We start from the raw sequence: 26,822 nt of genomic DNA, 5'->3' as shown, positions 1-26,822 counted from the left end.
TATCTATCTATCTATCTATCTATCTATCTATCATTGCTTGTAGTGAAGTGGAAAATGAGCAATAGCAACACTGAATATGATGGAATGACCTGCTGGGACTGGTTGTTAACCACACCAACATGCCGAGCAATAACAGCGATCTGGAGCGCCCACTCATCCCGGGATTTTCCCAACCAGCGACACCGGGAAGAACAACCAGCAGCCGGCAGAATGCATTGTGTACTCCCCAGGGTCTTTGGTTCTTCCTGCCGATGGCACCGGAAACTGTACTACACACAGCAAAACAGCTCTGCTCGTTTCTAGGTCAGCCACTGAAAAACTAAACTATCAAGGAGACTCAAATAAAAGCTGACTAAAATGTAATAACTCATGCTTTTGAACAGATCCAGGGACAGGTGTAATGTTAGCAGAGTGACAGGAAGAGAGGTAAACAGTCAGTGTGTGTCCGTGCAGACAGCTTAGTAGTGGAAGAAGTATTCAGATCCATTACCTAAGTAAATGTACTCATACCACACTGTGAAATTACTCCACCACGAGTAAAAGTGTTGCATTCAAAACTAACTCAAGTAAAAATACAAAAGTATCAGCATCAAAATGTACTTAAAGTATCAAAAGCAAAAGTAATTGTCATGCAGAATGGACACAGTTGTAAAGTTATTCTTAAAACATTATTAGATTATTTTTATTGATGAATTGATGTAATTTAATTTAACAAAGGTAGGGCTCATTTTAAATATACTGTTATAAGGTTTAATTAAAAAAAAAGTCAAATCACTTTAAATATATTTTATGTAAAAAATCTTGACCTGAAAAGTAACTAAAGCTGTCAGCTAAATGTACTGGAGTAGAAGTGTAGAAGTTACAAAAAATGGAAATACTCAAGTAAAGTACAAGTACCTCAAAATTGTACTTAAGTACAGTACTTGAGTAAATTTACTTAGTTACATCCAACCACTGATAATAATAACTTACATCTTAATTTATTTATGATTATATTTCGTGTTATTAATCTGAATTTGTAAGATATATTAAATACATGGAGTGGAGTTAAATATTAGTAGAATAAAATATAAAGTAACAAAAAATGGAAATGCTAAAAGTACATACCTCTAAATTGTACTTAGGCATTTAATATTTAAGTAAATGCAGGCTACTTCTAATGAACTGTACATTATGAATAGTTGTTAATTAATAATTGTTGTAAATCTAGCTCAGATTTGTTGACAATAAAGAATCGTTTCAAGCACAATTAACAGCTGGATTCTCAGATTGCAAAATGAGTCTTGAAAGAAATGATTTTAAAGTTTGTTATGATGGTGACAACGTTTTTGTCTCACACACACACACACACACACACACACACACACACACACACACACACACACACACACACACACACACACACACACAGAGCTCAGATTCTCTCCTGATTCGCAGTTCTCACTCCTAATCCCAGTCAAATCCACCATTACAGAAAAAAGTCCTCCCATCTCTCCCAATATCCGTCAATCCCTCCCTCTCTGTGGCCCAATCTCGCTCCCCTCCCGCTCCACTCTCTGTCTCTCAGCCCTGTTCCATTATTTCCAGGATGGCAAAAAAAAATATGACAATAAAAAATCCCTGATGGTGGTGAGAGCGCGGGCTGGCCCAGAGGTGACCCTGCTATTCTCATCAGCCTCCGTCCCACTTTTCACCCACCTGCACTGATAGCTCTGACACACGGCGGCCGCCACTCGCCGCTTATACGTTCCCTTCTCTCACCACCAGATACTGTCTGAACCTCACCACCACCCCAACTCATCTCATCCAGAGCCCCTGCTGTGCACACACACACACACACACACACATACCAACACACAGAATAGGCTCTGGAAATTTTAATAATAATTTCAGAGTGGTATGATTGGATACGTTCCCGTGGAGAGACGAAGGAAAAGGGAGAGCAGCAGAGGTGAGAGATGGGGAGAGAGAGAGAGAGAGAGAGAGAGAGAGAGAGAGAGAGAGAGAGAGAGAGAGAGAGAGAGAGAGAGAGAGAGAGAGAGAGAGAGAGAACGTGTTTGGATGAAGGGATCTAACGACTTTGCTTCTATCTCATTTGCAGATCCCATCCCTCTCCGTCTATATTACGATACGTTATCCCCGTGCCAAAACAAAGGCTTATCGGCCAAGCCTCTCTCCTGTGAGCTGCCTGAACGTATGTTCTGTGAGAGCATGAGATAGAGCTGTTTTAATGCAGGGACCATCTTGGTGTACATTACAATATGAGTCATATTCTTTTCATGCTGTCCTCTGGGAGGATGGGGCTGTTTGTGGACATGTTTAGCAGAAAAAAAAGGTCCTAAACCCTGGAACCCCTTTATTTCACAATCATCAGCTGAGTCTGAGTAGAAATTGCTGTTTGCTAGATGTTTATCCAAAGAGATTACTTATTATAATTGAGGTTTGGATAGTTGTTTGTATCATGCAAAAAAAAAAAAAAAAAGATCCTATGGCATATTGTGTTCCACAACATTCTCTATTGTTAATGAGGCTTTCATTTGCAAATGTAGTGATATTTAGCAACTATAACCACTGATAATTGTTAATTATTACACTTGGTACAGGGGAAGCTAATGTTAGCCTATTAATACATCAGTTTAACTCAACTACAACATCAACATTTTACTAAAACATTATATTTTAGGAAATGCTAACCAACTATAGCATTTATATATAGCATTAATCTAATTAAAATAAATCTAATAAATATATACAAATTATATCACCTTTGCTTCCCTTGTGACAATGTTTTGGCTTTTTAATTTAGATTAATTTGCCGTTTTTGCTATTGCATATGGCATACATTTTTGTAAGAGTGTGAGGTTTTTTTTTAAACATATTTTATTTTATTTTGAAAGTTCAGCCTTAGGTCCTATCATAAGTTTCTTATAAACTGTGTGGACAAAATGCAGCTACTCAGACCCTTCAGGACAAAAATGTGCCCATTAAAACCACAACGTTTGGTCCCACGACCATAAAACCATGCATTCTATCAAATCAGGGTTTCAGGCTAGTACCCTTCTTTAAAACTGTAGCTATTACTGTTTTACATAAGATTGAGCCATTTCTTATTTTTGCCCTATGGGTTATATACATGCCATTATCCTGGTTCCACTATGGTTACTGCTGCTGCATTATGGAGCACTGCACTGTTTGATACAATGCAATAAAGTCAACGTTGTTGCATGATTATTATATAGTATTTTTATGCCAATTTTTAGGAAAGGGACATTATGACCTCTAAGGTAAGACATGGGAGTTATTTGTTAGTGTGTTTTATTTTTTATTCTGTCACAGGACAAAAAAAAGCAAATCAAATCATTGAAATATCCCAGATCATTAAAAAAAAAAAAAAAAAAAATCTCCCTTGCATTTTGTTAATAGATTTTTTCTCCTTTACTTTTCATAAAAGTAGCATTATGTAACTGCCATTTAAAGTGTTTCAATTCTGAAAATAAATTAATATTTTGCAATGATGATGAGGTTTGAAGTTGGTGAAAAGATTGAACTCAATGAAAATGAGAAATAAAACTGTATAATTTTATGTTGGGTTTTTTTTGACAAGATAAACCTGGGTACATGATTTGAGATGATTTTCTTACTTGTAACCTATCTCACGAAGCTTTTCTCTGCAAAACGTTTGAAGTCCTGGTAACGTCTGACATGTTCAGCACATATAGGAACTCAGGTTAAAGCTATTGTCATGGGCTGGTGAACAGAAGCATGACCAGAGTGTCAGTTGATATAAATAAATATATTTAGTATAAAAATAAAGAACTCCATGTTATCCTCATTTTACTCCTTATATGCTATCTTTGTAAAAAACATTTACAATCCGACATTTGGCTTAGGCCTTCTGTAATTTTTCTATATTATTATATATGTCATATACCGTTTATACTTTACTGTGTATATCTCTGCATATTCTTCAATATATTTATTCACTGATATTCATACGACTACATGCAACAACCTATTTAACATGCTAAAATATTTTTTTTTCCAATGTGCAATATCTGTAAAATGCAAAGTACTTTCAGGAAAACCAACAAACACAAAATATATATTCTAATAATAAATGCTAAATAGCAGAAATCTATGAATATAATGTGTATAGAATGTAATATTCTTATTCTGTTTTCCATATCTATGTGTCTGTATCTTGAGCTGCTGTGACAACTAAATTTCCCCAATGCGGGACAAATAAAGTCATATCTTATCTTATCTCTCTTATCCAATTCTGCATTGAGCATGGTGTGTTTTAAAAGTAAAAAAAAACAACAACTCATTTTTTAAAATCAGATTGTTTTTTGTCTTTTTTCGATTCAAAATGTTGAGTCAAAGTCGAAAAAAATAAGGTGATACAGGTTGAGGTTGTGCTGAAATTAAAAAAAAAGATACCAACATGGTATAATAAACTGTTTTATAAGTGGCAGAATGAAAAGTATTAAAAAATGGGCAAAACTCCAAATGGATTAATAATCAACTCACCATAGCTGCACAAAAAAAAAAAAAAACAGGAAAAATGAAACCTATTATTCCATTATATTGCCCTGTAGCTGAACAAACACATTTGACCCTGGTGAACATGTACATGAGTGGATTCACAGTGTTTCGGATATGATCTAAAATACTTGATAATACAGAAACTGTCACAACATCTACAAACCTAAAGACTTACCTGACCTGTGCAATAAGAGCGTGGATCTTTCCTTTAATGTTGAGGCTATTGGTGCAGAATGTCAACTTCAGTAAGGTTCAGACTTTTCAACAGGACTGGAAGCCTATCTGCCCTTCGGCTTTCACCTGCCTATTAGGGTGGAACATATTGGCTAGATAGGTTCTGTGTGTGTGTGTGTGTGTGTGTGTGTGTGTGTGTGAGAGAGAGAGAGAGTAAGACATGCAGCATAGAATGACCAAATAGGACAAACACACACACACACACACACACACACACACACACGGGTGGGCTGGCGGTGGTGAGCCTTATCGCTATGCCACAAAGTGGGAAGATTAGATTACTCACTTCCCTAAACCTCTAACTTGGTTACCATAGCAATAGCAGTGTGACTGGGGCAGCAGCTGGTCATTGTGGAGGCTGCTGGAGCGGGGATGGATGGTGGAACAATCCCAGGGGGACAGCAGGTCAGTCAGCTATTTTACCTCAGTAACTCACCATCAGGTTCTCTTCTGTTCCCACTGCCAACTGTTTCCAGTGACAGACAGGAACGTCCAATCAATGTTACAGTTAACTGACATATTTCCTCGGGGTTGTGATTAATAAAGGTTATTTTGTTTATGTTTTTTGCCCTCATAGTTTACTGACTGATTTCAAAGAATTTTGTGGTTATTTACTGAATATTTCAAACGGAAATCAAAGCATCGCTTGAACTGAAAACTATTGCTTTGAAGGATAGCTTAGCAGATAGCAAACATTTCATTTCATCACTTTACTTGAATATTTCCATTTTATGTGACTTTATACTTCTACTTCACTACATTTTGAGGCAAATATTGTACTTTTTTCTCCACTACATTTAGCTGACAGCTTTAGTTACTTTTCAGGTGAGATTTAACATTAAAAAATGATACATTTAGAGTGATTAAGCATTTTTATAAATTAAACCTCATAACAGTATATTTATCTGTTAAAATTAGCTCTGGAATATTCTGTATAACAAGTACTTTTACTTTTTTACTTTACTTTAAGTACATTTTTGATCGTGCACACTTTTGTACTTTTACTTGAGTAAGTTTTGAATACAGGACTTTTACTTGTAGTGGAGTAATTTCACAGTGTGGTATTCCTACTTTTACTTAAGTAAAGCATCTGAATACTTTTCCCACCACTGCGCAGGACACCGAATAGATTATAGGGCTTTTAGTGTAGATTACTTATTTTGTAAAACTGTGAAAACAAAAAGAAAAAAATGGCGTTACAAATTCATAGTCATGAAACTCAATCAAACAATCATGAGGCACTAGCTAACATTTAAGCTAATTTAAACATGGAAATACTAACAGTGATTAGCATCTACTTTTAAACATTCATAATAATAATAATAATAATAATATTAAATTTATATAGCACCTTTAAAGAAGCCCAACTTACATTTTCTTTAATTGAAAACAATTATAAATATAATTTGCATCTATATATAATATTTTGCGCTCTTTTTTATTTATTATATATTGCACTTTATGGGGATATTTGCACTGCCTGACCTGTAATTTTACAATGACAATAAAAATATTCTATTCTATTTTATTATGGTATTTCTTTGTTAATTATGCCACAATGTTATATTTTACATTAAAACTTTATAGAGTAAAATTTAAAGTTTTGTTCTGTTTCATGATTTACAGCAATTCAATGTATCTGTTAAGGTGATATACAATTTTAGATTGTACCGTCTATTTCTGTTGCAATTTGACAATGTTTTACCGTAATTATTATAGTATCAGCACAGAAAACAGTAGAACTGATAACTCTTAATGCTAGCTAATATTAGGTTGAGTTTTTGCTCCATAATATTTAGACAGCCCATATAATAATGGTGTGGCCTTCTTCCTGAGGTAATCATTTTTGTGCATTGCTGCATACCGACCAAGGGAGATCAATTAAAATTGGATTCATAATTGCACCATAGTGGAGTTTCGCCCTTAATTCAAATTAATGAAGTGCTTGCAAATCCATAGTGTTGTGGGTTTGATCATTAGATTAATTACCTAAATCAGGCCATTGTATTTCAATTAAGCCAAGTACAGTGTTTATCTCATTGTCTGTCATCACTCTGAATGTAAAAAAATGAAGAGTGGAGGCCGCCTGTGTGGCACGTGCACAGGCGTGTACAAACATGAGTCGAATATCTATTTAGAGATACTGTGGTGTCATCAACAGTGATAGAATAGTGAGTCTTTTTTAGCGCTAAACAACTAGTGCTGAAAAATGTTCAGCTTGAACAAAGCTCGGCAAATAATTAAAGACACACAAAGGAAATCAGGTGGCTGAAAAGACTGAGACACTTAGAAGAAAGCCTCATAAATAGGCTGCTAGTATTAAGACCGCAGACAGACTGATGCTCTCTCGCCGCCGCTAAGGACTCATAATGGAGTCGTCTTTTTTCACCATTCAAACAGGAAAATGGCTCTGATAAGTTACGGGACATAGTTTTGACCTTGACAAAGCACTTAATTTAGATAAGAGTTACCCTTCGAAAACTGCAGTGAAATTAGGTCACTTTAATGCCAGAAGCCCACAGAGCATGACAGAGTTTAAATCTCTGACTTTGGGGCTCGAGGCAGGAATGTCCTGCTGGCTCCTCACCACTGTTTTAGCTGCTTATATTTGGGACTAATTTAAGTCTGACAGAGGATTTTTCAACATATTTAATATTGAATTGAAAAAGCCACAGAGAACACACAGACCTAAAGTAGATTTAGCTCTTTTAAAAGATAGTAAATAATTAAACTTGCTCACATTTTAACAGTCTGGATTCTCTTTAGAAAGATGTTTTAGAGTTATTTAGTGGTCGACAACATGTGCTGTTTTTTAGCCATACTAGCTGGTCGGTCAGGCCCTTTGGTCTAGACTTAGATAACTCAAACCCCCTGACACCATCCCCCTCACTCCAATACTTCACTTGATCGTTCACATGGAGAGTTCAACACATTACGTGCCATCCCAAACCAATTAGCGGGAAGTGGAAATAGGTTAAAACCCTCCAACAACAAGTCTGCAACATCCATGCTGACTCACTGACCACGTACACCACCTGTTACGTGCTGTAACTATCAATAAAAACATCTACTCATAAACTCATGTAGGCGTTTACAGCCTTAAAGGTTGCATTCTATTTAGGATAAAAAATATGCTTCTCTAGTCTAGAAAAGCGCTATATAAGTGCAGGTCCATTTACCATTTAACAACATAAATCCACAGAAACTGCAGCCTCTTTTTTACAACCGCGGACCGTACGTGTGTGCTATTTTTAGAATGCACCATTGTGCGGTGAGCCGCGTTACGTACCTACGTACCGTAACTTGTGGTACTGACACGTGACCTTTTCTGCCGTTAACTTTTTGCCCCTTCGATCCGCTATTCCTGTGGACTCTTTTAAAAATCACCTTAGACCTTTCTTTTTAGACAGACGTTCAATGAACAGCCTGCATTGTACATATTATTTTATAATTTTATTGTTTCATTGTGAATTAACTGTTTTAATTGTCTTATGTTCACCTGTTTTCCTTTCTGTGAAGCACTTTGTGGTTTCATCTATGAAAAGTGCTCTATAAATATACTTTACTAACCTACTTACTTACTTAAGTTATGCATAATTAAGGGCGTGGCCCCTTTGAGTAGCAGGTGGGTGCTGTAACAGAGTATGCAGTATGAGTATTCTGACTCATTTTAGGACTGCTCCCACCTGGATATAACATTTCATGGCAATCCATCCAGTTGCTGTGGAGACATTTAGTCTCCACTTGGCCTGACTGACATTGCCATCCATAGCATCCATCATAAACAGCATTTCTTACATCACCCTAACTCAGTTACACTCTCATATCATAAAATCTGTCATAAATGTTTGTGTTTCTAAACAAGGCTGTCTGCTATAACTGCAGCCTTGTTTTCCACAGTTGCTGAGGACTTGTTGAGACCCACTGACATCTTTTAGTTCAAGGCTTTTGGTTGTCCTTTGTCCTTACATGATCATGTGAGTCCAATTCAATTACCCCATTGTACAATCTGATTTGGACAAATGTCTGATTCTGACTAAAGGGACCATGTGACCAGACTCATGTCCCGAGGGCATCTCCCTGTTTGGTTGACTTGTGGTCTCATTTATTAGATAAAAATAAACAAGAGAAAACCCTTGAACATCCATGACACACACATGTACTGCAGCCAGCACACACATATTCACACATTTACAACCCATGAAACTGGCAACCACCCAGCTGACCGGAGCTTTATGTGTGTGGATTTATCATAGGCCATTAAAATACATTTGATTTTTACCTGGATGGCTTTCCACTGCTGGTTTCCTCTACAGGAGTCCAACACGCCTTTTACAGCCACTTTCTTTAACCTTCTCCCCCGCTCATAAAACACCAGCAGCTCTCCTCCTTCCTCCACCTCCGCCAGCTCCCCTCCTCCTTCCCTTCTGTCCGTCCTACTGTATCTCTCCATCTCTCCTGACCTCCGCTATGATTCTATCTTTATGTTTGTGTTTCTCCTCCTCCTGTCCTTGCCCTCTTCTTTCGCCTCTCACTCCCCCGACTGCACAAATACCCTCTGTGGCCCGGAGCTATTTTTCTTAATTGTCTCTTTTCCTCCTGAATGATCGATTCGTCAAATTTATCTGACAGTTTCAGAATAAGGACAGTGCTCCAGCTTCTACTTTAAACCACCCAGAGGTCTCAGAAGGTGAGCACTCACGACGAGCTGCTGTGGAGATACTCAGAAAAAAAACTCTCTAACTTATTTTCAGAGGGTGATGGCTGATTTTAATGTGGATATTTCAACGTCGAAACTCTTCCCCCTTTCCCTGCCTGATTCTTCACTTTCAATTTCCTCTGCTCTTATTTATTTATTTTGACGACAGTTAAATGTTGTAATATATTCCCATGGGAGGAAATATGTTATAATGTATAACTTGTGCACTTTCTAAGCTTTACCTCCTCTTTTTGCACCCTTTTCACTCCATTTTTCCCATATATGTGACTTTAAGTCGCTTCAAACTAATTTTAAGTAAATGTGACAATATTTTAACATTTTAGGAGCAAAACTTTAATTACTTTCCTGCATAAATCTGCTCATTAGATGAAAGTTTGTGGAGAGAGGCATGTGTGTAGCAGGGCTGACCTGCTGCTCGCAGTGGCAGAGTGTACTTCTGAGACCTTCTTGGCGAGCATGGAGCATTTTGTGAGTCTATTACATAGACAGCAAGAGATACTATGAATATTTGTTTTTCCCCAAGTACTCTGCAGCCTCCGAGACCACTGAAAAGCTGAATAAAAACCTCTCGGAAACAGAGGTTAGATCATTGGTTGCATTTTTCAAACAATTTGTTTCACTTTTAACATTAGAAAAGAAAAGACTGTAAATGCAAATGTATCACTATCTCTGCTAACACTGGGTTGCTGGAGTGTGAACTTCCCTTAATCGAATAAAGAGCAGGATAGAGCGGCGAACGTTAAAAGCATCAAGGACTCCCACACAGTAAATACTACACTACTGTTCCATTGTGAGGATATGACCTCAATATGCTCTCTGACCATGAAGTAACATTCAGTCTTAGTATAGGTCTTATGGACTGCATTATTATCTTGACTTCCTACCTTACCGAACAAAGAGCTTTACAATTTGCTTCTTATTCACCCATTCACAACGATGGTGGTGAAGCTATCATGTAAGGCACTTGCCTGCCCATTGGTAACCACTATAGACTATATAAAACATGGATCTAGTCTCCATAATGTCTCCCATAATTCCCGGCTAATATGAAAATGGCCTCATTGCTGAAACACGCCACCTGTGGTAGCACTCACATGAATGCTCTAGGTTTAGTTTTTGGTTGTAATGTTTCATGAGGCAGTGATTATCCTAGAGGTCACAGCAGCTCATTTCACTGCATGAAAACCCACATTATGGTGCCCATGGACGCCTGATAATTCCTGCAAAAGTCTGAGATTATCGGCAGTTATCAGCAGTTTACTGCGAAGTTCAGTTATCGATGCTGACTGAAACTTCCAGTTGACTGGGTGTTCCACAGCAATTTACAGGGACGATTACTGCCACAAATCTCACTTTTTATGCAGTGTTTTATACAGTGAGGTCAAGTTTTAAAAAGTAGTCTCATTACAATGAAATGTTACTATGGGGGACTGACATCATCACACATGAATTAAGTTGGGCTCATTGAATCCTCAAGTCTCAGCTTTCCAGTCATAATTGTTCGATCAGTAAGGGGTTAATATAATATAAAAGGGTGAGTTATATAAATATTCAATCACTATACAGTTGAAAGGGGAAATTAGCTCGAGAGAAGTAGACATTTTTTGTTCCAGGCTGTAAACATGTTTATTTTTGATGTAAGTTGGGCATTTTAACATGGGATTCTATGGGAATTGACTGGCTATTAGAGGCAGCCTCAGGTGGTCATTCAGGTAACTGCAGTTTTTTTTTTAATGCACTTCAGGGTTGGCTTCATTTCCTCAAACCTCAGCCCTGGAGGTTGCTGCTTGGGAGCTGTACCTCCTGAACTGTGACAATAAACACACCAGTGAACCGATTTCTTACACTTTCACAAACTTGAAATCCAGGTCACTCATATATTAAAGGGATAGTTGTTTTTTGGACATTTAGTTGTATGAACAGATCATCCGTGGGGTCTGAAAAAGTCTTAAATCATCTAAAATTCAATTATTTGAATTTAAGGCCTTGAAAATGTTTAAAATATCTTAAAATCCCATAAAATGTATTAAAATTACTTTTATTTCAAACAAATGCATTAACTTCAGTCTCGCTTTTAAATGTTTCGATTTCTGAGGATGCTGTAACATGGCATGGCGGAGAAAACTTAAAGAAAGCTATCTTACTTGTGCAAGATGGGTAAGTGCAAGTTCAATGTTTTGTGTCTCCAGAACGAACTATTTAATGCACAGTTGAAGCCGGTGGATGGAAACATATATGAAGCATAGGGCACCTTCTGCAAGAAAACTTTGGAACTTACAAGTTGCAAGTAATTCCGGGCCACAGATTTCTTCATGTCTTTTGTACTTTTTTGCCAGTATGGATATGAAATGGGTCTTAACTTGTATTCATTATGGTCTTAAAAAAGTCTTTAAAAAAGTATTACATTTGACTTGTTGAAACCTGCAGAGACCCTGATGAAATACTTGCCAGTAGTGTAGTGGATGCAAATATATGAGCTTACTTGCTGAGCTTCAGCCGGGAAAATAGTACAGAGTGAATTTGGTTTCTGAAGTGTTCCATTGTTGAGTACCTGTAGGAGCCATATATTGCTTGATTGATTGATTATTTTGTGTTTAACCTGTTGCCATGGTTTCGGGTCATGTGAGCACCGTAGTTGACAGCTCACAGGTGGGTTAAATCAGAGTGTGCTTCACCTGCACGGGTGAAGGGAGCAGCGAGTGTAGGAAGCCGTAATTTTTGTTGACCGCTTTTGTTATCATTTTGTAATCTGCTTCAATACACAATTAACATCTTACGTACGCGTAAAGCCGCTGAGAATCATTAAAACCACTTAAAACTTCCCTGGACTCGGTGTGCTTCCTTGGAGCAGCAGCAGCGCGTCATATCAATATACAGGACCTATTCTCTGCCTCACAAGCGGCTTTAAGGAACAGGAAAGCCGCAATAGTACCATTGTTTTGTGGTGGAATGGGCGACCTTTTAGTGTTCAACTAGTTCATGTACAAGTACAACCTTGTAGTTTTGGTGACCCTTGACCAGCTTGCCAGATCTATCTTTTCTACGATCAGAACCGGCCAGAACTCTGACAAATCAGCAAGAAAGCCAATAGCTTTGCCTCCACTACACTACTGGCAAGTATTTCACACAACTTACGCCTGGATTCCACTGGATGCGTAACGGCTGCAGATCCGTCGTCGGAGCCGTTACGCACCCATTATAATCAATGTGTGAGATTCCACCGACTGCAGATCCACTGCGTAATGAGTCCGACAACGCAGGGCCATCCGACAGCCCTCGCAACACTTGCGCAGAGCTTCTATTTTTGTCGGACGACGGAGCACTACGCATAAATTCAGCACAGAGCAGATCGTTCGGGACAGGAAGTCTTGCACAGACACAAAATAAAACACCGGTATATTTTCAAAATAAAATACCTCGGGTTCGCTAACGAGGTCGGCCGGCTCATTAACAAGCCGGCCGACCTCGTTAGCGCTCGTTAAGACGGAGTCGCTGGATTTGTCTCCAGTCATTAACGAGGAGATGTTGATTATCTTCCAGTTATATCAATTGATTAGGCGTGAATTCGCGAGATCTCGTGCGTCCTCGGGACTCTGCTGTCCGCAACAGCTCCGACACAGACGGATCCGGTGGGTGTTGACGGACTGCGTAGATACGCAGCCGTTGCGGACAGACCCCTGTCGGAGTCGTTACGCATCCAGTGGAATCCAGGCGTTAATGTCCAAATCCCAGAACTATCCCTTCAACACATAGCTATTTTTGACAAAGTTATTGTCAGAGGATTGTAGTAATTTTGTTTTTCATATATTTTATGTGAACTTCTCGATCTTTCTTATTTTACTCAGAACATATGCTCTCTTTTAACGTTTTTCATTCTAGACCTCTCCCTGTAAAACTGGTATTTTTACAAGAAAGATGTTTGTGTCTCTACAAACCAGCTTGCCAGATCTATCTTTTCTACGATCAGAACCGGCCAGAACTCTGACAGATCAGCAAGAAAGCCAATAGCTTTGCCTCCACTACACTACTGGCAAGTATTTCACACAACTTAATGTCCAAATCCCAGAACTATCCCTTCAACACATAGCTATTTTTTGACAAAGTTATTGTCAGAGGATTGTAGTAATTTTGTTTTTCATATAGGCTATTTTATGAGAACTTCTCGATCTTTCTTATTTTACTCAGAACATATGCTCTCTTTTAACGTTTTTCATTCTAGACCTCTCCCTGTAAAACTGGTCTTTTTACAAGAAAGATGTTTGTGTCTCTACAATTACAGGGAAAGTTATGATGTTGTTTTGCTATAAAACCCCGAAAAACACACCTGGGAAGTCTGCTCTTTGTCCAAGAATCAGCACAGCACAGAGAGTTGGACATAAATGCCTTTTTTTTTTTGCTTGATGGAAATAAAAGGAAAAGAGACAAATGCTCATGTCAGCTTTTACAACCAACATCTGAACCCACAATGCAATTTCAGGTTCTCCTCCTCAAGCCTGCGTCACAAGCATCCTCGTCACATAATATCATTCAAAGAAAACTCACAAAACGTTCTGAATATTGCGTCTCTTCTTCCTCATGTTTCTTATCGCTGCCTGCCCTCCTTCTCTTCCTCCATCTCTGCATCACTCGCCTTCTGTTTCCTCAGTTCTGTTATCTATTTTGCGACTTTCCTCAGGCCATTTCTTTGTCCACCCCCACTCTCTCTCCATCTCTATCTCTCCTCTCTCTCTCTCTCTCTCCCTCTCTCCCTGGTTGACCTAGCACCAGTTTCATTTCCGCTCGTTCATCCGTCTGTCTACCGTCTTTTTTTTAGTTTTAGGGGGGGTGAACTAATCTTTTTCCCAATCTCTCCCTCTCATATATGCTTGGTGAAGCCCCATGCATGAGAGTTAATGAAGGTACTGCATGGGTAAACACACAGGACGACAGATCGAGACGGACCAGAGTAAATATATGCACGAGCCGAGTGGCTGCGTGCTGTCTGGGCTGACGCTGCAGATGAGTCTTGTTAGTCAATTAGGCAACAAATTAGAGCTTTACTTGAATGACACATTATTAATCAGCTGGAGGTTTTAGATGATTAGTTACTCACACAAAAGTTATTTATAAAAAGTCGCTAGCAGCCCCTAAGCTCTTCTCCATCTTATTACAATGAACTCACACACACTTATCACCCGCTTTCAGCAATGGCGTTTTATATTAGCGCTATCCTGACAATACTGCCACTGTTACTGCCTTATTAACACTATCCTGAATAAGAAGTTCCATGTGTAGTATGCACTGTCTGTTTGAAACCAGTCCTGAGTATTTCCACTGGGACAATTATAGCAGCAGTGCACGCTGTATAAGTGGATTTGTATTTTTCCCAGTAGTACGACAAGAAAAATAACCTCAGTCAAATGAATGAGTTTGAGATTAGGATTCCCTGAGGACTGAGCCAATAATGTTTTTAGTCAACTACGTACACAAGCCGTTGTGTAATTGCTGACCATTTTCCCAAACCATACTGTCAGTTTTTCAAATTACTTTCCCTCCTTCCAGGCTGTAAATTTCAGCATGATCTGAAAATTATCTCGCTGAGACTTGAAAACAGCCCGAGACAGAAAAATCCATCACCAGCCTTTCATTTTTTATTATAATAATTTTCTGACACGGTTCTGAAAGACAAAAAAAAATCTCTTTTATGATGCAATCAAGGCCACTTTGATATGATTTTTTTCTTTGCATACACTACTGCTGAATTACCCTGCATAGCTGGGAATAAACAGCAGAATAATAAAGGCAATGAAATGTGTATTGATATAGATATAGCAAAACAAAGACTGTTGGCAGAGTGAGGTAGCTCTTTTGTTGCTTGTCACTTGTCCCGTCTGGCATCAAATTAAAAAGCTGAAATAATATTCATAAAGACTGATGCTGTCTGTTTCTGGAGTTCATGAAGATAACATAGACACTGTCTCTGCTGCTATTAATTACACCACTGTCACTCAAACCACACCACTGTCACTTTACTTTGAAATGTTTGTCTCCCTGCTTTAGATTTATTATTATTATTTTTCTTTCTCCATTTATCTGTACCATTGCAGTCTTTGTGCTGCTGCAACATCCAAGTCCCCCTTCAGGGACTCAATAAAGTTTTATCTCGTCTTATCTTATCTAAAAGTGATCGATGTATCAAGCTGTAAACACAACACTGACATATTATCACATTATCACACTGCTGTGGTGATTGTGTTGGCAACATTCAGCGAATATGGAGCCACATTATCATTCATATGGGGTTATATTTACATGTTTACATGGTTATATGTGTATACGATAGAGGTGTGAATCAACAGAGGCCCCACGATACGATTTCATCCTGATACTTGAGTCATGATGTGATATTATTGCGATTTTAAGCATTTTGCGATATATTGAGTATTGTCATATAATATATTGTGATTTAACTGTTTAACAGCATTTTGTGTGCACAAAATGAAATTCAATCAATAATTGTTTTGTCAAATAAGAGAAAATTCTCAGTGTATTCATCTCACTTCAGTCTTTTTATTTCTCCACAATGAGAGTCAAACCCACAGACTGACCAATAAAGTATTCAGTCAAACTGAACTGAACTGATGTCAAACTTGTATGGACGACAACAACTGCAGCATTTTCTTCAACTTTCCTCAACTAAAAGCTTCACTGCTCTGATTTTTTTTTTAATGAAACATAAACAAAGCCTAACTTTCAGCATGATTTCGACATAAGTTCCCGACACGATATCCTGATGCACATGGTGCCTATAGAGTCCTTAGATCTTCTAGATTCATATGATATAGAATATCGAAACTTGGTGGCCATGAATCAATATAAGACTGAAAAATATCGCGATACTATGCTGTATCGATTTTTCCCGGTAAGTTTTGTGGTGTTTTTTTAATTTTTATTTAAAATGTTCTATTCTGTCCTTGAACCCCACTCCGAAACAAAACAAAGCCTAAATGATAATCCTGTCAAAATATTTTATTCTACATGTGTCATTTAAAATCTTGCCAAAAATTAACCATTTGGAAGAACTGAAGGGTGTTTACACAGAGCTGAGAGGAGGGGACAGGAGAAGTTGTAAAAATTCAAATGGTTTAATATATAACCCACTTGGAAAAGTGTTTATATAAATTCCATTTTATTCCATTAAAAAAAAAAAAAAATTATCAGAGAAATGCAAGACGTCAAAAGAGCATAAAATGGCCCGAAATTACTTGGGGTTAAAGGTATAATATGACACTTTTGCACATAAAAATGTCTAAAAATGACGAAACCTATGAAATGTATGTTGTTCAGTTGTGTATTTACTACACTATTATTTTTCCAACAATTTTCAAATCTAGAGAAATCTGTTCTATTAATTAGGGTTTGGCCTAGTCACTGAGAAATTGGTGGCTTTTAACTAAATATTTCAATCCAATGAAGGATTTTAGTCATTTGACATCTGGATCTAAAGAGAAACAAGAGAAAATGTTTGTGACAGATCAGCTTGCAGGAGGTCCCCTGTCTGCAGAACAGTGTCTGAGAAACACTGATTTCTAATGTGAAACTGAGGAGACATTTGCGGATAATTCCCAGTAAAAACCTCCTGAACAATAAACACTGAAAACAACAACTCCCATGATCCCTCATATTGTCACCAAACCACATACTTTGTTATTGATTGAGAGACCCCTAGCAGCAAAAACTGACATATTGTGTGCTGAAGTGCATTCATGAATGTATACTTATTGTTCAGGAGTTTCCCCTTAAATAACCTGAACTTCACATGTCTGTTGATGTGCTGCTGAGTTGCAAACAAAGAGTCAGTGGAGGAAGACCATGAACACAGAGAGGTACATTAAAAAGCAGCGCATGAGGAGTCAGAACAGAGGAGGAGGAGGAGGTGAGTAATCTTACCGTCGTCTCCTGATCCTGAGCCTGCATCTGCGGAGGAGAACAAACAGTTATTAACCAGAGGCTCACACATCCACAGACATTAGCTGAATAAGCGTGTGCCTCTGCATATGGAAATGTGTGTTTCGGGCCAGTGTGAATATCTGCTTGTGACTGTGTGTGTGTGAAGAGCGAGAGTGAGCTTGTGGGTGCATTCGAGCGAGATGAGATTCCTCTGAAGATGGTGCAGAAAGTGATACTGAGAGTTAGAATCCAAAAAGAAAAAAGAGAAAACAGAGAAGTGCAGGGCGCCCTGAGGCTTTGTGCATCTCCTCCGTTCCATGATAACACCTCCGACTGTGAAGCAACCGCGGTAGAACTGTGGGAAGACACTCGGAATTGTCAATGTGTTTGTGTGTCAGCGACTCCTTCTCCATGGCTTTCACACTGAATCTGCGTAAAGCTCCCTCAAACACATTGAGCTTACTGAACTGTTTAACAATATGGCTGTGAAAGAGATACTGATGAGCACTTCGAAGAACAGCCACCGTGTAACATGAGCCGCGGCATTAAGCGATCTGCTAAAACGCCCAGGGCCAGAGAGCAGACGCGGGGCCTCGGAGGACCGCAGGGGGGATAATAGCTCAGCTGCATATGAATACTCATGCGAGATGGGTTTATAAGAGGTGCACGCACTAAAACACATGGGAGTCTGACCAGCAAGCTGTCCTGATACTTTAATGACATGAGCTTTGGGTCGATAAAATACTTTTCTGACGGGATAAAACCATCTCTCCGGTGTGAGGAGTCAGAGCAGAAGACGGGCCGCTGTGCCAAGGGAAAGCAACTCTCTGATGAATCAGTCAGAGTCTGGTTATAATCAGTGGGGTTCGAATGCCTTCAAAGTTAAAGTAGACATGAATTATTTTACTGGCAAATTTGAAAGTCTAATTTTAGGAAGAACATTTTCTTCCTTTATTTGACAGTTTGTTTTTTTCCAATGAATAATTCAGTCATTTTTATAGTGCAGGTGTGGAAGTAGAAATGTTTGGATGAAACCAAAATAATCACCAACCAGTCAAAGGTGCATTTTACATCCATGACTGTCCAAACTCATTATACACTCACCGGCCAGTTTATGATGCGCACCTGTTCACCTGCTTGTTAATGCCAGTATGTAATCAGCCAATCTGATGGCAGCAACTCAATGCATCTAGACATGGTAACGAATAGCTGCTGGAGTTCAAAGCAAGCATCAGAACGGGGAAGAAGGTGATTTAAGTGGTTTTGAATGTGGCATGATTGTTGGCATGAGCAGTTTGTGTGGCATTTCACAAACTGCTGATCTAACAACCATCTCTAGGGTTTACAGAGAATAGCCCGGAAAAGAAAAAATATCCAGAGAGCCTTGATGCCTTGTTGATGCCAGAGGTCAGAGGAGAATGGTCAGACTGGTTCAACAGTACCTCAAATAACCACTCGTTACAACCAAGGTCTGCAGAAGACCATCTCTGAATGCACAACACGTCCAACCTTGAAGCAGATGGGCTACAGCAGCAGAAGGTAAGTGTATTTATATAGTGAAGACTAACAAGGAAATAAATGGCTATTCTCATTCACTATTTGGATACATGCCTATAAAAGTAATGCACTGTAATTCATAGATAACCCATGTAATTGGGAGCCAGGAGGTGCTGTTTATTGTATTTTCAAACAGCATCCATTAGTAGTTATGACAAGAAAGTTCTACGTCATCTCTACAGCTACAATAGTAGTGATTTCAACCCAAACCCTGATCTTTTTCCTTACCTTAACCAAGTAGTTTTGTTGCATTAACCTGACCAAGGAGTATCATAACATAACATTTACCATGTGTTTAAAAAGTGTCGGTGATGTTCGATTAACGGCCATTTCTAGTAAGATATCATAGCAACTGTTAACTGGAATATATTGGATAAGGTCACAATTTCCCCCTCTGTTCCTGAGTAATGGCAGTGAGTAATGTCCAGAAAAGTACCATTGCAGAACATTAGGATGACACGGTGAAGTTGACTTTTGATCTTTTGTTACACTATTAAACTTTTGTGTGAAATTCTTCCATAATTAGCATATGGTTTCAAAAACACGTTTTGTGAGGTCACAGTGAACTTGGACTCAAGGATGAACTGATTATTATGATTACTATATAATATGGTCAAAGTTGACTGTGAGAAGAGGGTGAACAGACTGATGACAGACAGATATAATGCCTGACCAGAAAGTTATTTCCGCTAAACCTAGGTCAGGTTTTTTCTAGCCTAAATTCACAGAAACTACAGGCTTTTTATAACCGTGAACTGTAGATGTATGTATAATCATGTGCTATTTCTAACCCGCTCCGGGATACTGTGAGCTTCGAAATGCTCATTTTGACAAACACACATACAGTATGTGTCGTTATGGGAGGTTTTGATCATATTATAAAAGTATTTTGACAGAAATATCACAATTTTAGGCTTTGTTTTGGTTCAGATTGGGGTTAAATGACACAATACAACAGTTTAAATTCTTGTTTTTTTGTAACTCATAATGTTAGATTGCTACTTTTTTATTCAATTACACGATATAACTTATTGTTTTATTCAAAGCTGCTATTATGAAAAATACGATTTTATTAATAAATGGCAAGACTACTTGCATGTGTCCACAGATGGACAGCTTAAAACCATAGATTGTCAAACCCAAAGACACTCATGTATGAAGTGAAAGAGACACACACTGCATCAGGATTGTCAATTTCCTAACATACAAGAGCTATCTACATAGGATACCATCAGGGGAATGCATGATGCTATAATCACATGAAGATTGCACAGAAAGTGGTTTTCAAATAACTCAAATTATCTTAAACGTATCATTAAATAAAGGACAATGCATGACCACGGAGATGAATCACCATTACATACAAGCATTACTGTTAATCTACTGTTCCGTTCATGTATTACAGTGCAGCTAACTGTACTGAAAAAGGGGAATGTGCTTGTGCTTGGCTCCTGGGTGGACATTTAAGACACTCTTCCAATTCTGGTTTGAGGTTACATTTTTTGGATGCTGAGGGAGTAAGGAGCCGCCAATAAAGATTTGAAACTGATATACTAACCGAAACAAGATGGTTGGCCTTCTGTGTAAGGACTAAAGCCAAAGTCAGACCAGAACACATGGGGAATAATAACTCCGTACACTGAGGATAACAGTTGAATGCATGTTGGAACTAGCATGACTAGCAGGTAGAAAAAGTTGTAGATGATACACTTTTTGTTTATCAAGTCACTTTTACTGTAATTACCCTCTATTCCAGTCTTTGCACTCCCTGCAGCACTGCCACATTAATAATATAGCTGCAAAATGAGAAGTGGTGTATCTATTATGAGAAGATGCTCTGCATCTTTTTTTTTTCTTATGTCAAATTGCACTTTGTACGTCGTACAAGCAACAATCCAATTATCTGTATTCAGAAATAAAGTACTCAAAAAAGGGCTCACAGGTAAAGCTATTTGCTAATGGAATGGAACAATTTGGAGGTTCAGAATCTAGTAAAATACATTTTAAGAAACTACAGACAGGATGAGGACAGACATCGGCAAAAATGGGCATGTATACATTAGTTTGCAGTATGTGTACATAAAACTATAGGGCTGTTTCGACTACTGGGCAATACCCTGAATGAAGTGGGTCTCACAAGAGTAAGAAGCGAGCGTTAGCAGCAGTTAGCTACAGTCAGCTCTGTAGCAGTACAGTGTGTATGTGCTGCTGCTACATAAGGTCTTCACTTAGCGATTAGCGGTTATGATCAGCGGAGACGCTGTGCATCAATAAAATCAGTACATTTGTCACATAAATTAACTTGCATAGCCTAACGTGGACTTTGTTGCTCTTTATACCTTGTCATGGGTCGAACCCATGTAAACGCTTTGGATAAAAGCGTCTACGAAATGTCATCCTAGAATTGTAGAATTGTAGAAACGACTTTTACGTAACCTCCTTTTTTTTCTTTTACGTAACTTTGACCCTTACGCAACTTATGTGGCTTAACTTCTGGCATTTCTGGTACAGTTATTTACTTCATAAACTGTCTTCTATAACTTCTTACCAGGAAGTTATTTGCCCTAAACCTAGGTCAGTGGTTTTGTAGCCTAAATTCACAGAAACTGCAACTTTTTTTACAACCGCGAACCATCCTGACGTTTGGCTATTTTTAGAACAATCCGCGGTACCATGAGCCACAAAACTCTTATTTTGATAAATGCATATATGTGTCGCAATGGGTAGTGTTGACAAATGGTTCAATCTGTCGTTTAGGTTAGAGATCTTGTTGGAAATGTATGTAAACATTTGTTCACTGTACAGTATTTTGTACAGCATTGTTTTAATATCCGTATCAGGAAGAGTACTTTTTACCAAAATAACAACAAATCCAAACTAATCTAAATAAAAAACGATAAACTGAGCATGCCGTCATAAAAATAAGTAATAATATCAGCTCAAACTATCATACTCCCCCTCCGGAAGGAAAATGGTCTTCACTGTGAATGCCTGTCATAAGTTTCAGGTGTATTTTGAGTTCAATCACACTAAGCTCTGCATGAGGTGGATGAGGCAAAATCAATTTAAGAGAGGAAGAAAATGCATCTCACCCGCTGCTTCAGTGAAATAAAGTGGAAGGTAATTTTGTGAAACATAATGAATGGAAGGGGGGGGGATTGATCTTTCATAATTATGTCCCTTAAGTCCATTTCCCTTGTGCATCCTCAATGTTCCAGGTCAGAATTACTGCACGTATAACTCAGTGAACAAAAAAGGCAAATCTATTCAAAATGTATTTAAAAGATCCCTGTGGACTTGTAGCACTCTGGAGAAATGTTTTTATGGGTTTGTTCTGGTTACGGCTGTATTGTGCATGAGCTGAAAGACAGGATGACATGCACATGCAAATACAGACGGCATGTACATATTCAAGCTACTGCTTTCAATGTATTCCATTGAGAGGTGAAGTTAATGCACCAAATGCATTTAAGGGCGCTTTCACAACCCAAAGTTTAGTCCATTTTAAAGATTATTTTTTTGGCATTTTTACTGCTTTATTTGATAGAGACAGATAGAAAGGGGGAGACAGAGGGGAAGACATGCAGCAAAGGGACATCAGGCCGGATTCGAACCCGGGTTCACTGCAGCAAGCACATGGCCATGTGGTAAGCGCTCTACCAGTGTGAGCCACCGGGACACCCCCAGTTTAGTCCATTTTAATCGAACTGGTGCGGTTAAATCCTTGTTACGGTTCGTTTGGTTGCTTGTGACACTCCAATCATACTCTGGTGGAGATCTGAACAACCACTCCTAGACCACTTGCAGAGAGGGTCTCGGTCCTTTTCCAAACGGACCCTAGTGGGGTTCGATAGCACTGTGAACGTAATCTGACCAGAATTCAACCCAATTAAAGGTAATGAACCAAAACACAGTGGATTGTGGGACATTCGTTTCCTTCAGGTTCACTCTGTAGGCTACCACTGAGCTAAAGCTAATTTGTCATTGCAGAATTATAAACATATTGCTCAAAATAACTTAATATTTACCTTCGTGGTAGAAGCACATTGTGGTAGGACCGCTTTATAATTAAAGGTACCTGGTTTGCGCTCGGTTCCACGTTGCATTGTTTACATTTTTCATAAGAAATAATAGTGTGAGTAGATTTTCAGCCCTCCACCTTCGTATATGACCCTCTTCAAATCTTTTTTTATTTGGTCCGCTTACATTTCTGCACTGTGAAAGCAAAACAGACTACATACAAAACAAACCAAATGTATCAATTTCACTCTGATTTGGACTAACCAAACGGACTTGGGTTGCAAGTGTTTAATGTTACATACAACGCGTTTTTAGATCTCAAGGATGCACAAAATGCATTTCGCTGAGTAACAACAAATATAAATAGAAACGTTTACACATTTGGTGTACGTTTGTTTCAAAGAAAACTCCACAGGGCACCTTGGAGAAAAAAAAATCTCCATGCCCACCCTCTACAAAAACTGCCCTCCTCTGTCTTACCTCCCTTTAAATCTGCAGAATTTCACTGACCTTGGTACATGTGGGACGCTAAATGTGCAGTGTTTCATGAAAAGGCTTAGCTTGAAGGATCAGGCTGAAGTCAGAAGGGGTTCATGGGAGATCAATAAAAACCTTTAGTATCTGCACAAGGGCAGAGGTTTCAGGAGAGAAAGACTGGCATTAGAAAATAGAATGAAATGGCAAGGGAGATAGGCACATGCGTACTTTTCTGCCCGCTTGTCTGCCAAATGAAGGGTCACAAAGAGGAGATACCACACAATTTTATTTTGTGAGAGGCACTGAAGAGTGAGCAAGAGAGCAGATGAGGAGTGCTAAGAGAAAAAAAAAATGTTACCTCTGTAGACAAAAGATGATTGAAGTGATTTTTTCCCAGTTTTTGGCGCCATTGATTAGAAGAGGGGAAAAGAAGACAGAAAGAAAAGAGGAATCCTCTGTGGTAGCTGTTATTAACCTCACTTTACTGCTTTATTATTTCTTCACATTTTGTGATGCTGAGCTGCATGGGCCATGTACAAATCTGAATCCTCAGTATTAGCAGCTTTAAAGGCTGCAGGAGCTGTCAGGGGAGATGTAGTGCAAGTTTTTGCACCTTTGAAATTACGTTCCATCAAAGCCAAACATGATAGCAACATTTTCAGCTCAGTAGGACACATGGGTTTTTAATCTAGTGACCACAGGGGTCGATGGATCCCAGGATTCTGCAAGAATTATCTTTCTGACCAAGTAGCTTTATAGAACAAAATCCCCCCCAAAAATAGAAGTGGTGGACAGTCCAGCTATATATATCACTATAATTTGCCAGAATTGAGGTTTCCTTCCTGTCGCCATTAGAGAATACTGTCTTTACTTTCAGATTCAAACACCAGTCAGCCCAGTGTCTCTAGGACTGATATGGATGTTGGATGATTCTGCATGTCATGAATTAGTAGTGAAGCAGAGAATTGGTAACAGGGCTTAGACAATATGCTTATCTCCTGATTTGACATGATCACAATACTGGTGCAGACTCTTTACTTTGATTTATGAGAATCAGGAATTGGTGCAATCGTACTGCGAAGTACTGCGAACACTAAACCATGAGGCATATTTTAAAAATTATCCACTTCACACATCAGTCAGTTTTCCTGACATTTATTTCAACTTTTTATACTGCAGAGACAATGAAAATGTACAATGGAATGACTGTAAAATATATACATTTTAAAATCAATGTACACTGACGCATTCAGCTGTCCCAGCTCATTAAGCTAGTGCAGTGTTTCCTATACCTGGAATTGATAGTGGCAGCTGCCACAATATCAACATTCACTATTTAAAATGGGAAAAAAAAATTTTTTTTTGCATGCAGTGCATTCATTTTCTCAGCCAGACCACAAATGAGACAAGAATTAGCGTGCTATTGCACCCCGCGGTCCCGCTGCCTCTCTCCCCGCCACTGAGACCGCTCTGCCAGGAGGAAGGCTGTAACAATTTAAATTCAGCCAGCACAAACTCCCAGTACTGGGAGACACAGTGGGCTGATTCTAACCGGTGTAATGGCAGCAACAGAAAGTTTAGCGATCCAGCGGGGAGTCATGGTGTTCTGGGATCAGACCCCCGACGGTGGGCTTTGTGCTGGCTGAGTTTGAGTTTCTACTGTAGCTAACTGAAGGTCCATATCCTCAGACCAACTGCCAGTCTCTGCTTTCTTGCTTTGGTTTCTTCAAATGGATATGACGTTGTGCTACTCATAGACAAGTGGCAACCTCTGGGCTGAAGGTGAAGCCAACGCAGAAGCGCCTCAAGCCTGCATTCTATCTAATGGCCAGCAGGGGACGACTCCACTGGTTGCAAGAGAAGTCCTCTTGTATGTAAGTCAACAGGAAAATGATCCCCACTTCACATGATACAATACTTCAGTTAACAGTCTAAAAATTTGCTTATGGTCTCAATCAGTTGTAAATCAATCGGCTGATCATTTCAATAACAACTGTCCCTTGCTAACACAGTTAGCTAGCTAGTGTTGGTTTTAGCTAATGACATTCATTCAGCTGCCGATCTGTTCTGCATAGGCACTGGTTGCAAAAAAACAAGGCGGCTGAGCAAAATGCCAAACTTGAGGCTTCAAAACCACAAATCAATGGTTGATGTCAAGGTGACATCATTTTTATACAGTCTATGCACATTAGGGATGGGCGTTTGGAAGAAACCTGCCAACTCGATTATCTATAATGTTAACGATCAATTAATCGATTAATCGCTAGATGCATTCATGCGCAAAATAAAAAAAAAATATATACAGTACTATGCAAAAGCCTGTTTTGATAAGGGCTGCTTTTATTTTGAAAGGATGAAAAGAGACTTGATTCTGTCAATCATAAAATTAACTCAACTGAGATTAAACTGTAAAGATAACATCAAGCAGTTCAATGTTTTATATTTTAACCCCCGAAGAGGCATGAGGATAGTTTTCACAGTAATCTTGCATATTTAAATGTGTTTTGGACAAAATTAAACCTAGTTATTCATGCTAGCTAGTTTTGATACACTGTGGTAGTTTTGCTCAAGTTATTACTCTTGTATTTCTGTGTGTTTTATAATTGTTATTGCAACTTTCAGTTTGCTCACTGTAGCTTTATCCATCTTAATCTCAGCTCATTGGTTAATTGACATACAGCCGCAGAACTAAACGCTCGGTGTGTTTCAATTCAGTGATAGTGATACGCAGTCAGAGATAAAATTAAAATTAAAAAATACAAAGATGGATTAAATTTGGATTAATGGATTATGGATTGGATTATGGATTAATGATCGACCAAATTCTTAATGACCATTAATCGATCATTGATTAATTATTCCCATCCCTACTGCTCATAGACCACATAATAGTGGTGACCACCTTCAAGCTCTTCATAGACTAAAATGAAACATTGGAATTTGAATCAAAATAATAATACAAAATACTCCCAAGTGAATCAATGTTTTTACAACCTACAAACCTTGAGTGTGCAGGTAGTGGGACTGAATTGGTGACGCTGCAATTAAATTTTGCATTTCTATGCTTGACCTTAACTATAAAGCAGTTTGTATGATAAAAGACTACAGAAAGCTCCAGATTTATAAATTGGATATAATGCAGAATTTTGCAGAATCATCTAAGACTAATGTTCTTCTAAAATGTGCTTTAGAAAGACCTTGAATTCCCCTGTGGGGTTCTGCTCTGTAGCTCAACTTGACCTTAGAGGAGAGTAAGCAGAAAGAAAATCTCCCTGCAGATCAATAACGTATTAGAATATCAGTACTTAGAATTCAGATAGAATTTGCAACTAATTAGCAC

At 38.5% G+C, this 26,822-nt stretch overlaps 1 protein-coding gene across 2 annotated transcripts in view; it reads right to left on the bottom strand.

The window, feature by feature from the left end:
• tmeff2a (transmembrane protein with EGF-like and two follistatin-like domains 2a) overlaps positions 1–26,822 on the bottom strand; it is a 166,476-nt gene that overhangs the window by 57,737 nt on the left and 81,917 nt on the right. For both annotated transcript variants that reach the window (XM_059342571.1, XM_059342572.1), the window contains exon 4: positions 17,429–17,455. In XM_059342571.1, coding sequence (XP_059198554.1) covers positions 17,429–17,455 — 27 coding nt within the window. The remainder of the gene's footprint in view (positions 1–17,428; positions 17,456–26,822) is intronic.

This window comes from Centropristis striata, chromosome 10 (genome assembly GCF_030273125.1).
Source record: "Centropristis striata isolate RG_2023a ecotype Rhode Island chromosome 10, C.striata_1.0, whole genome shotgun sequence".
In the NCBI taxonomy this organism is placed as follows: Eukaryota; Metazoa; Chordata; class Actinopteri; order Perciformes; family Serranidae; genus Centropristis; species Centropristis striata.
This window is presented reverse-complemented; position numbering and strand designations above follow the sequence as displayed.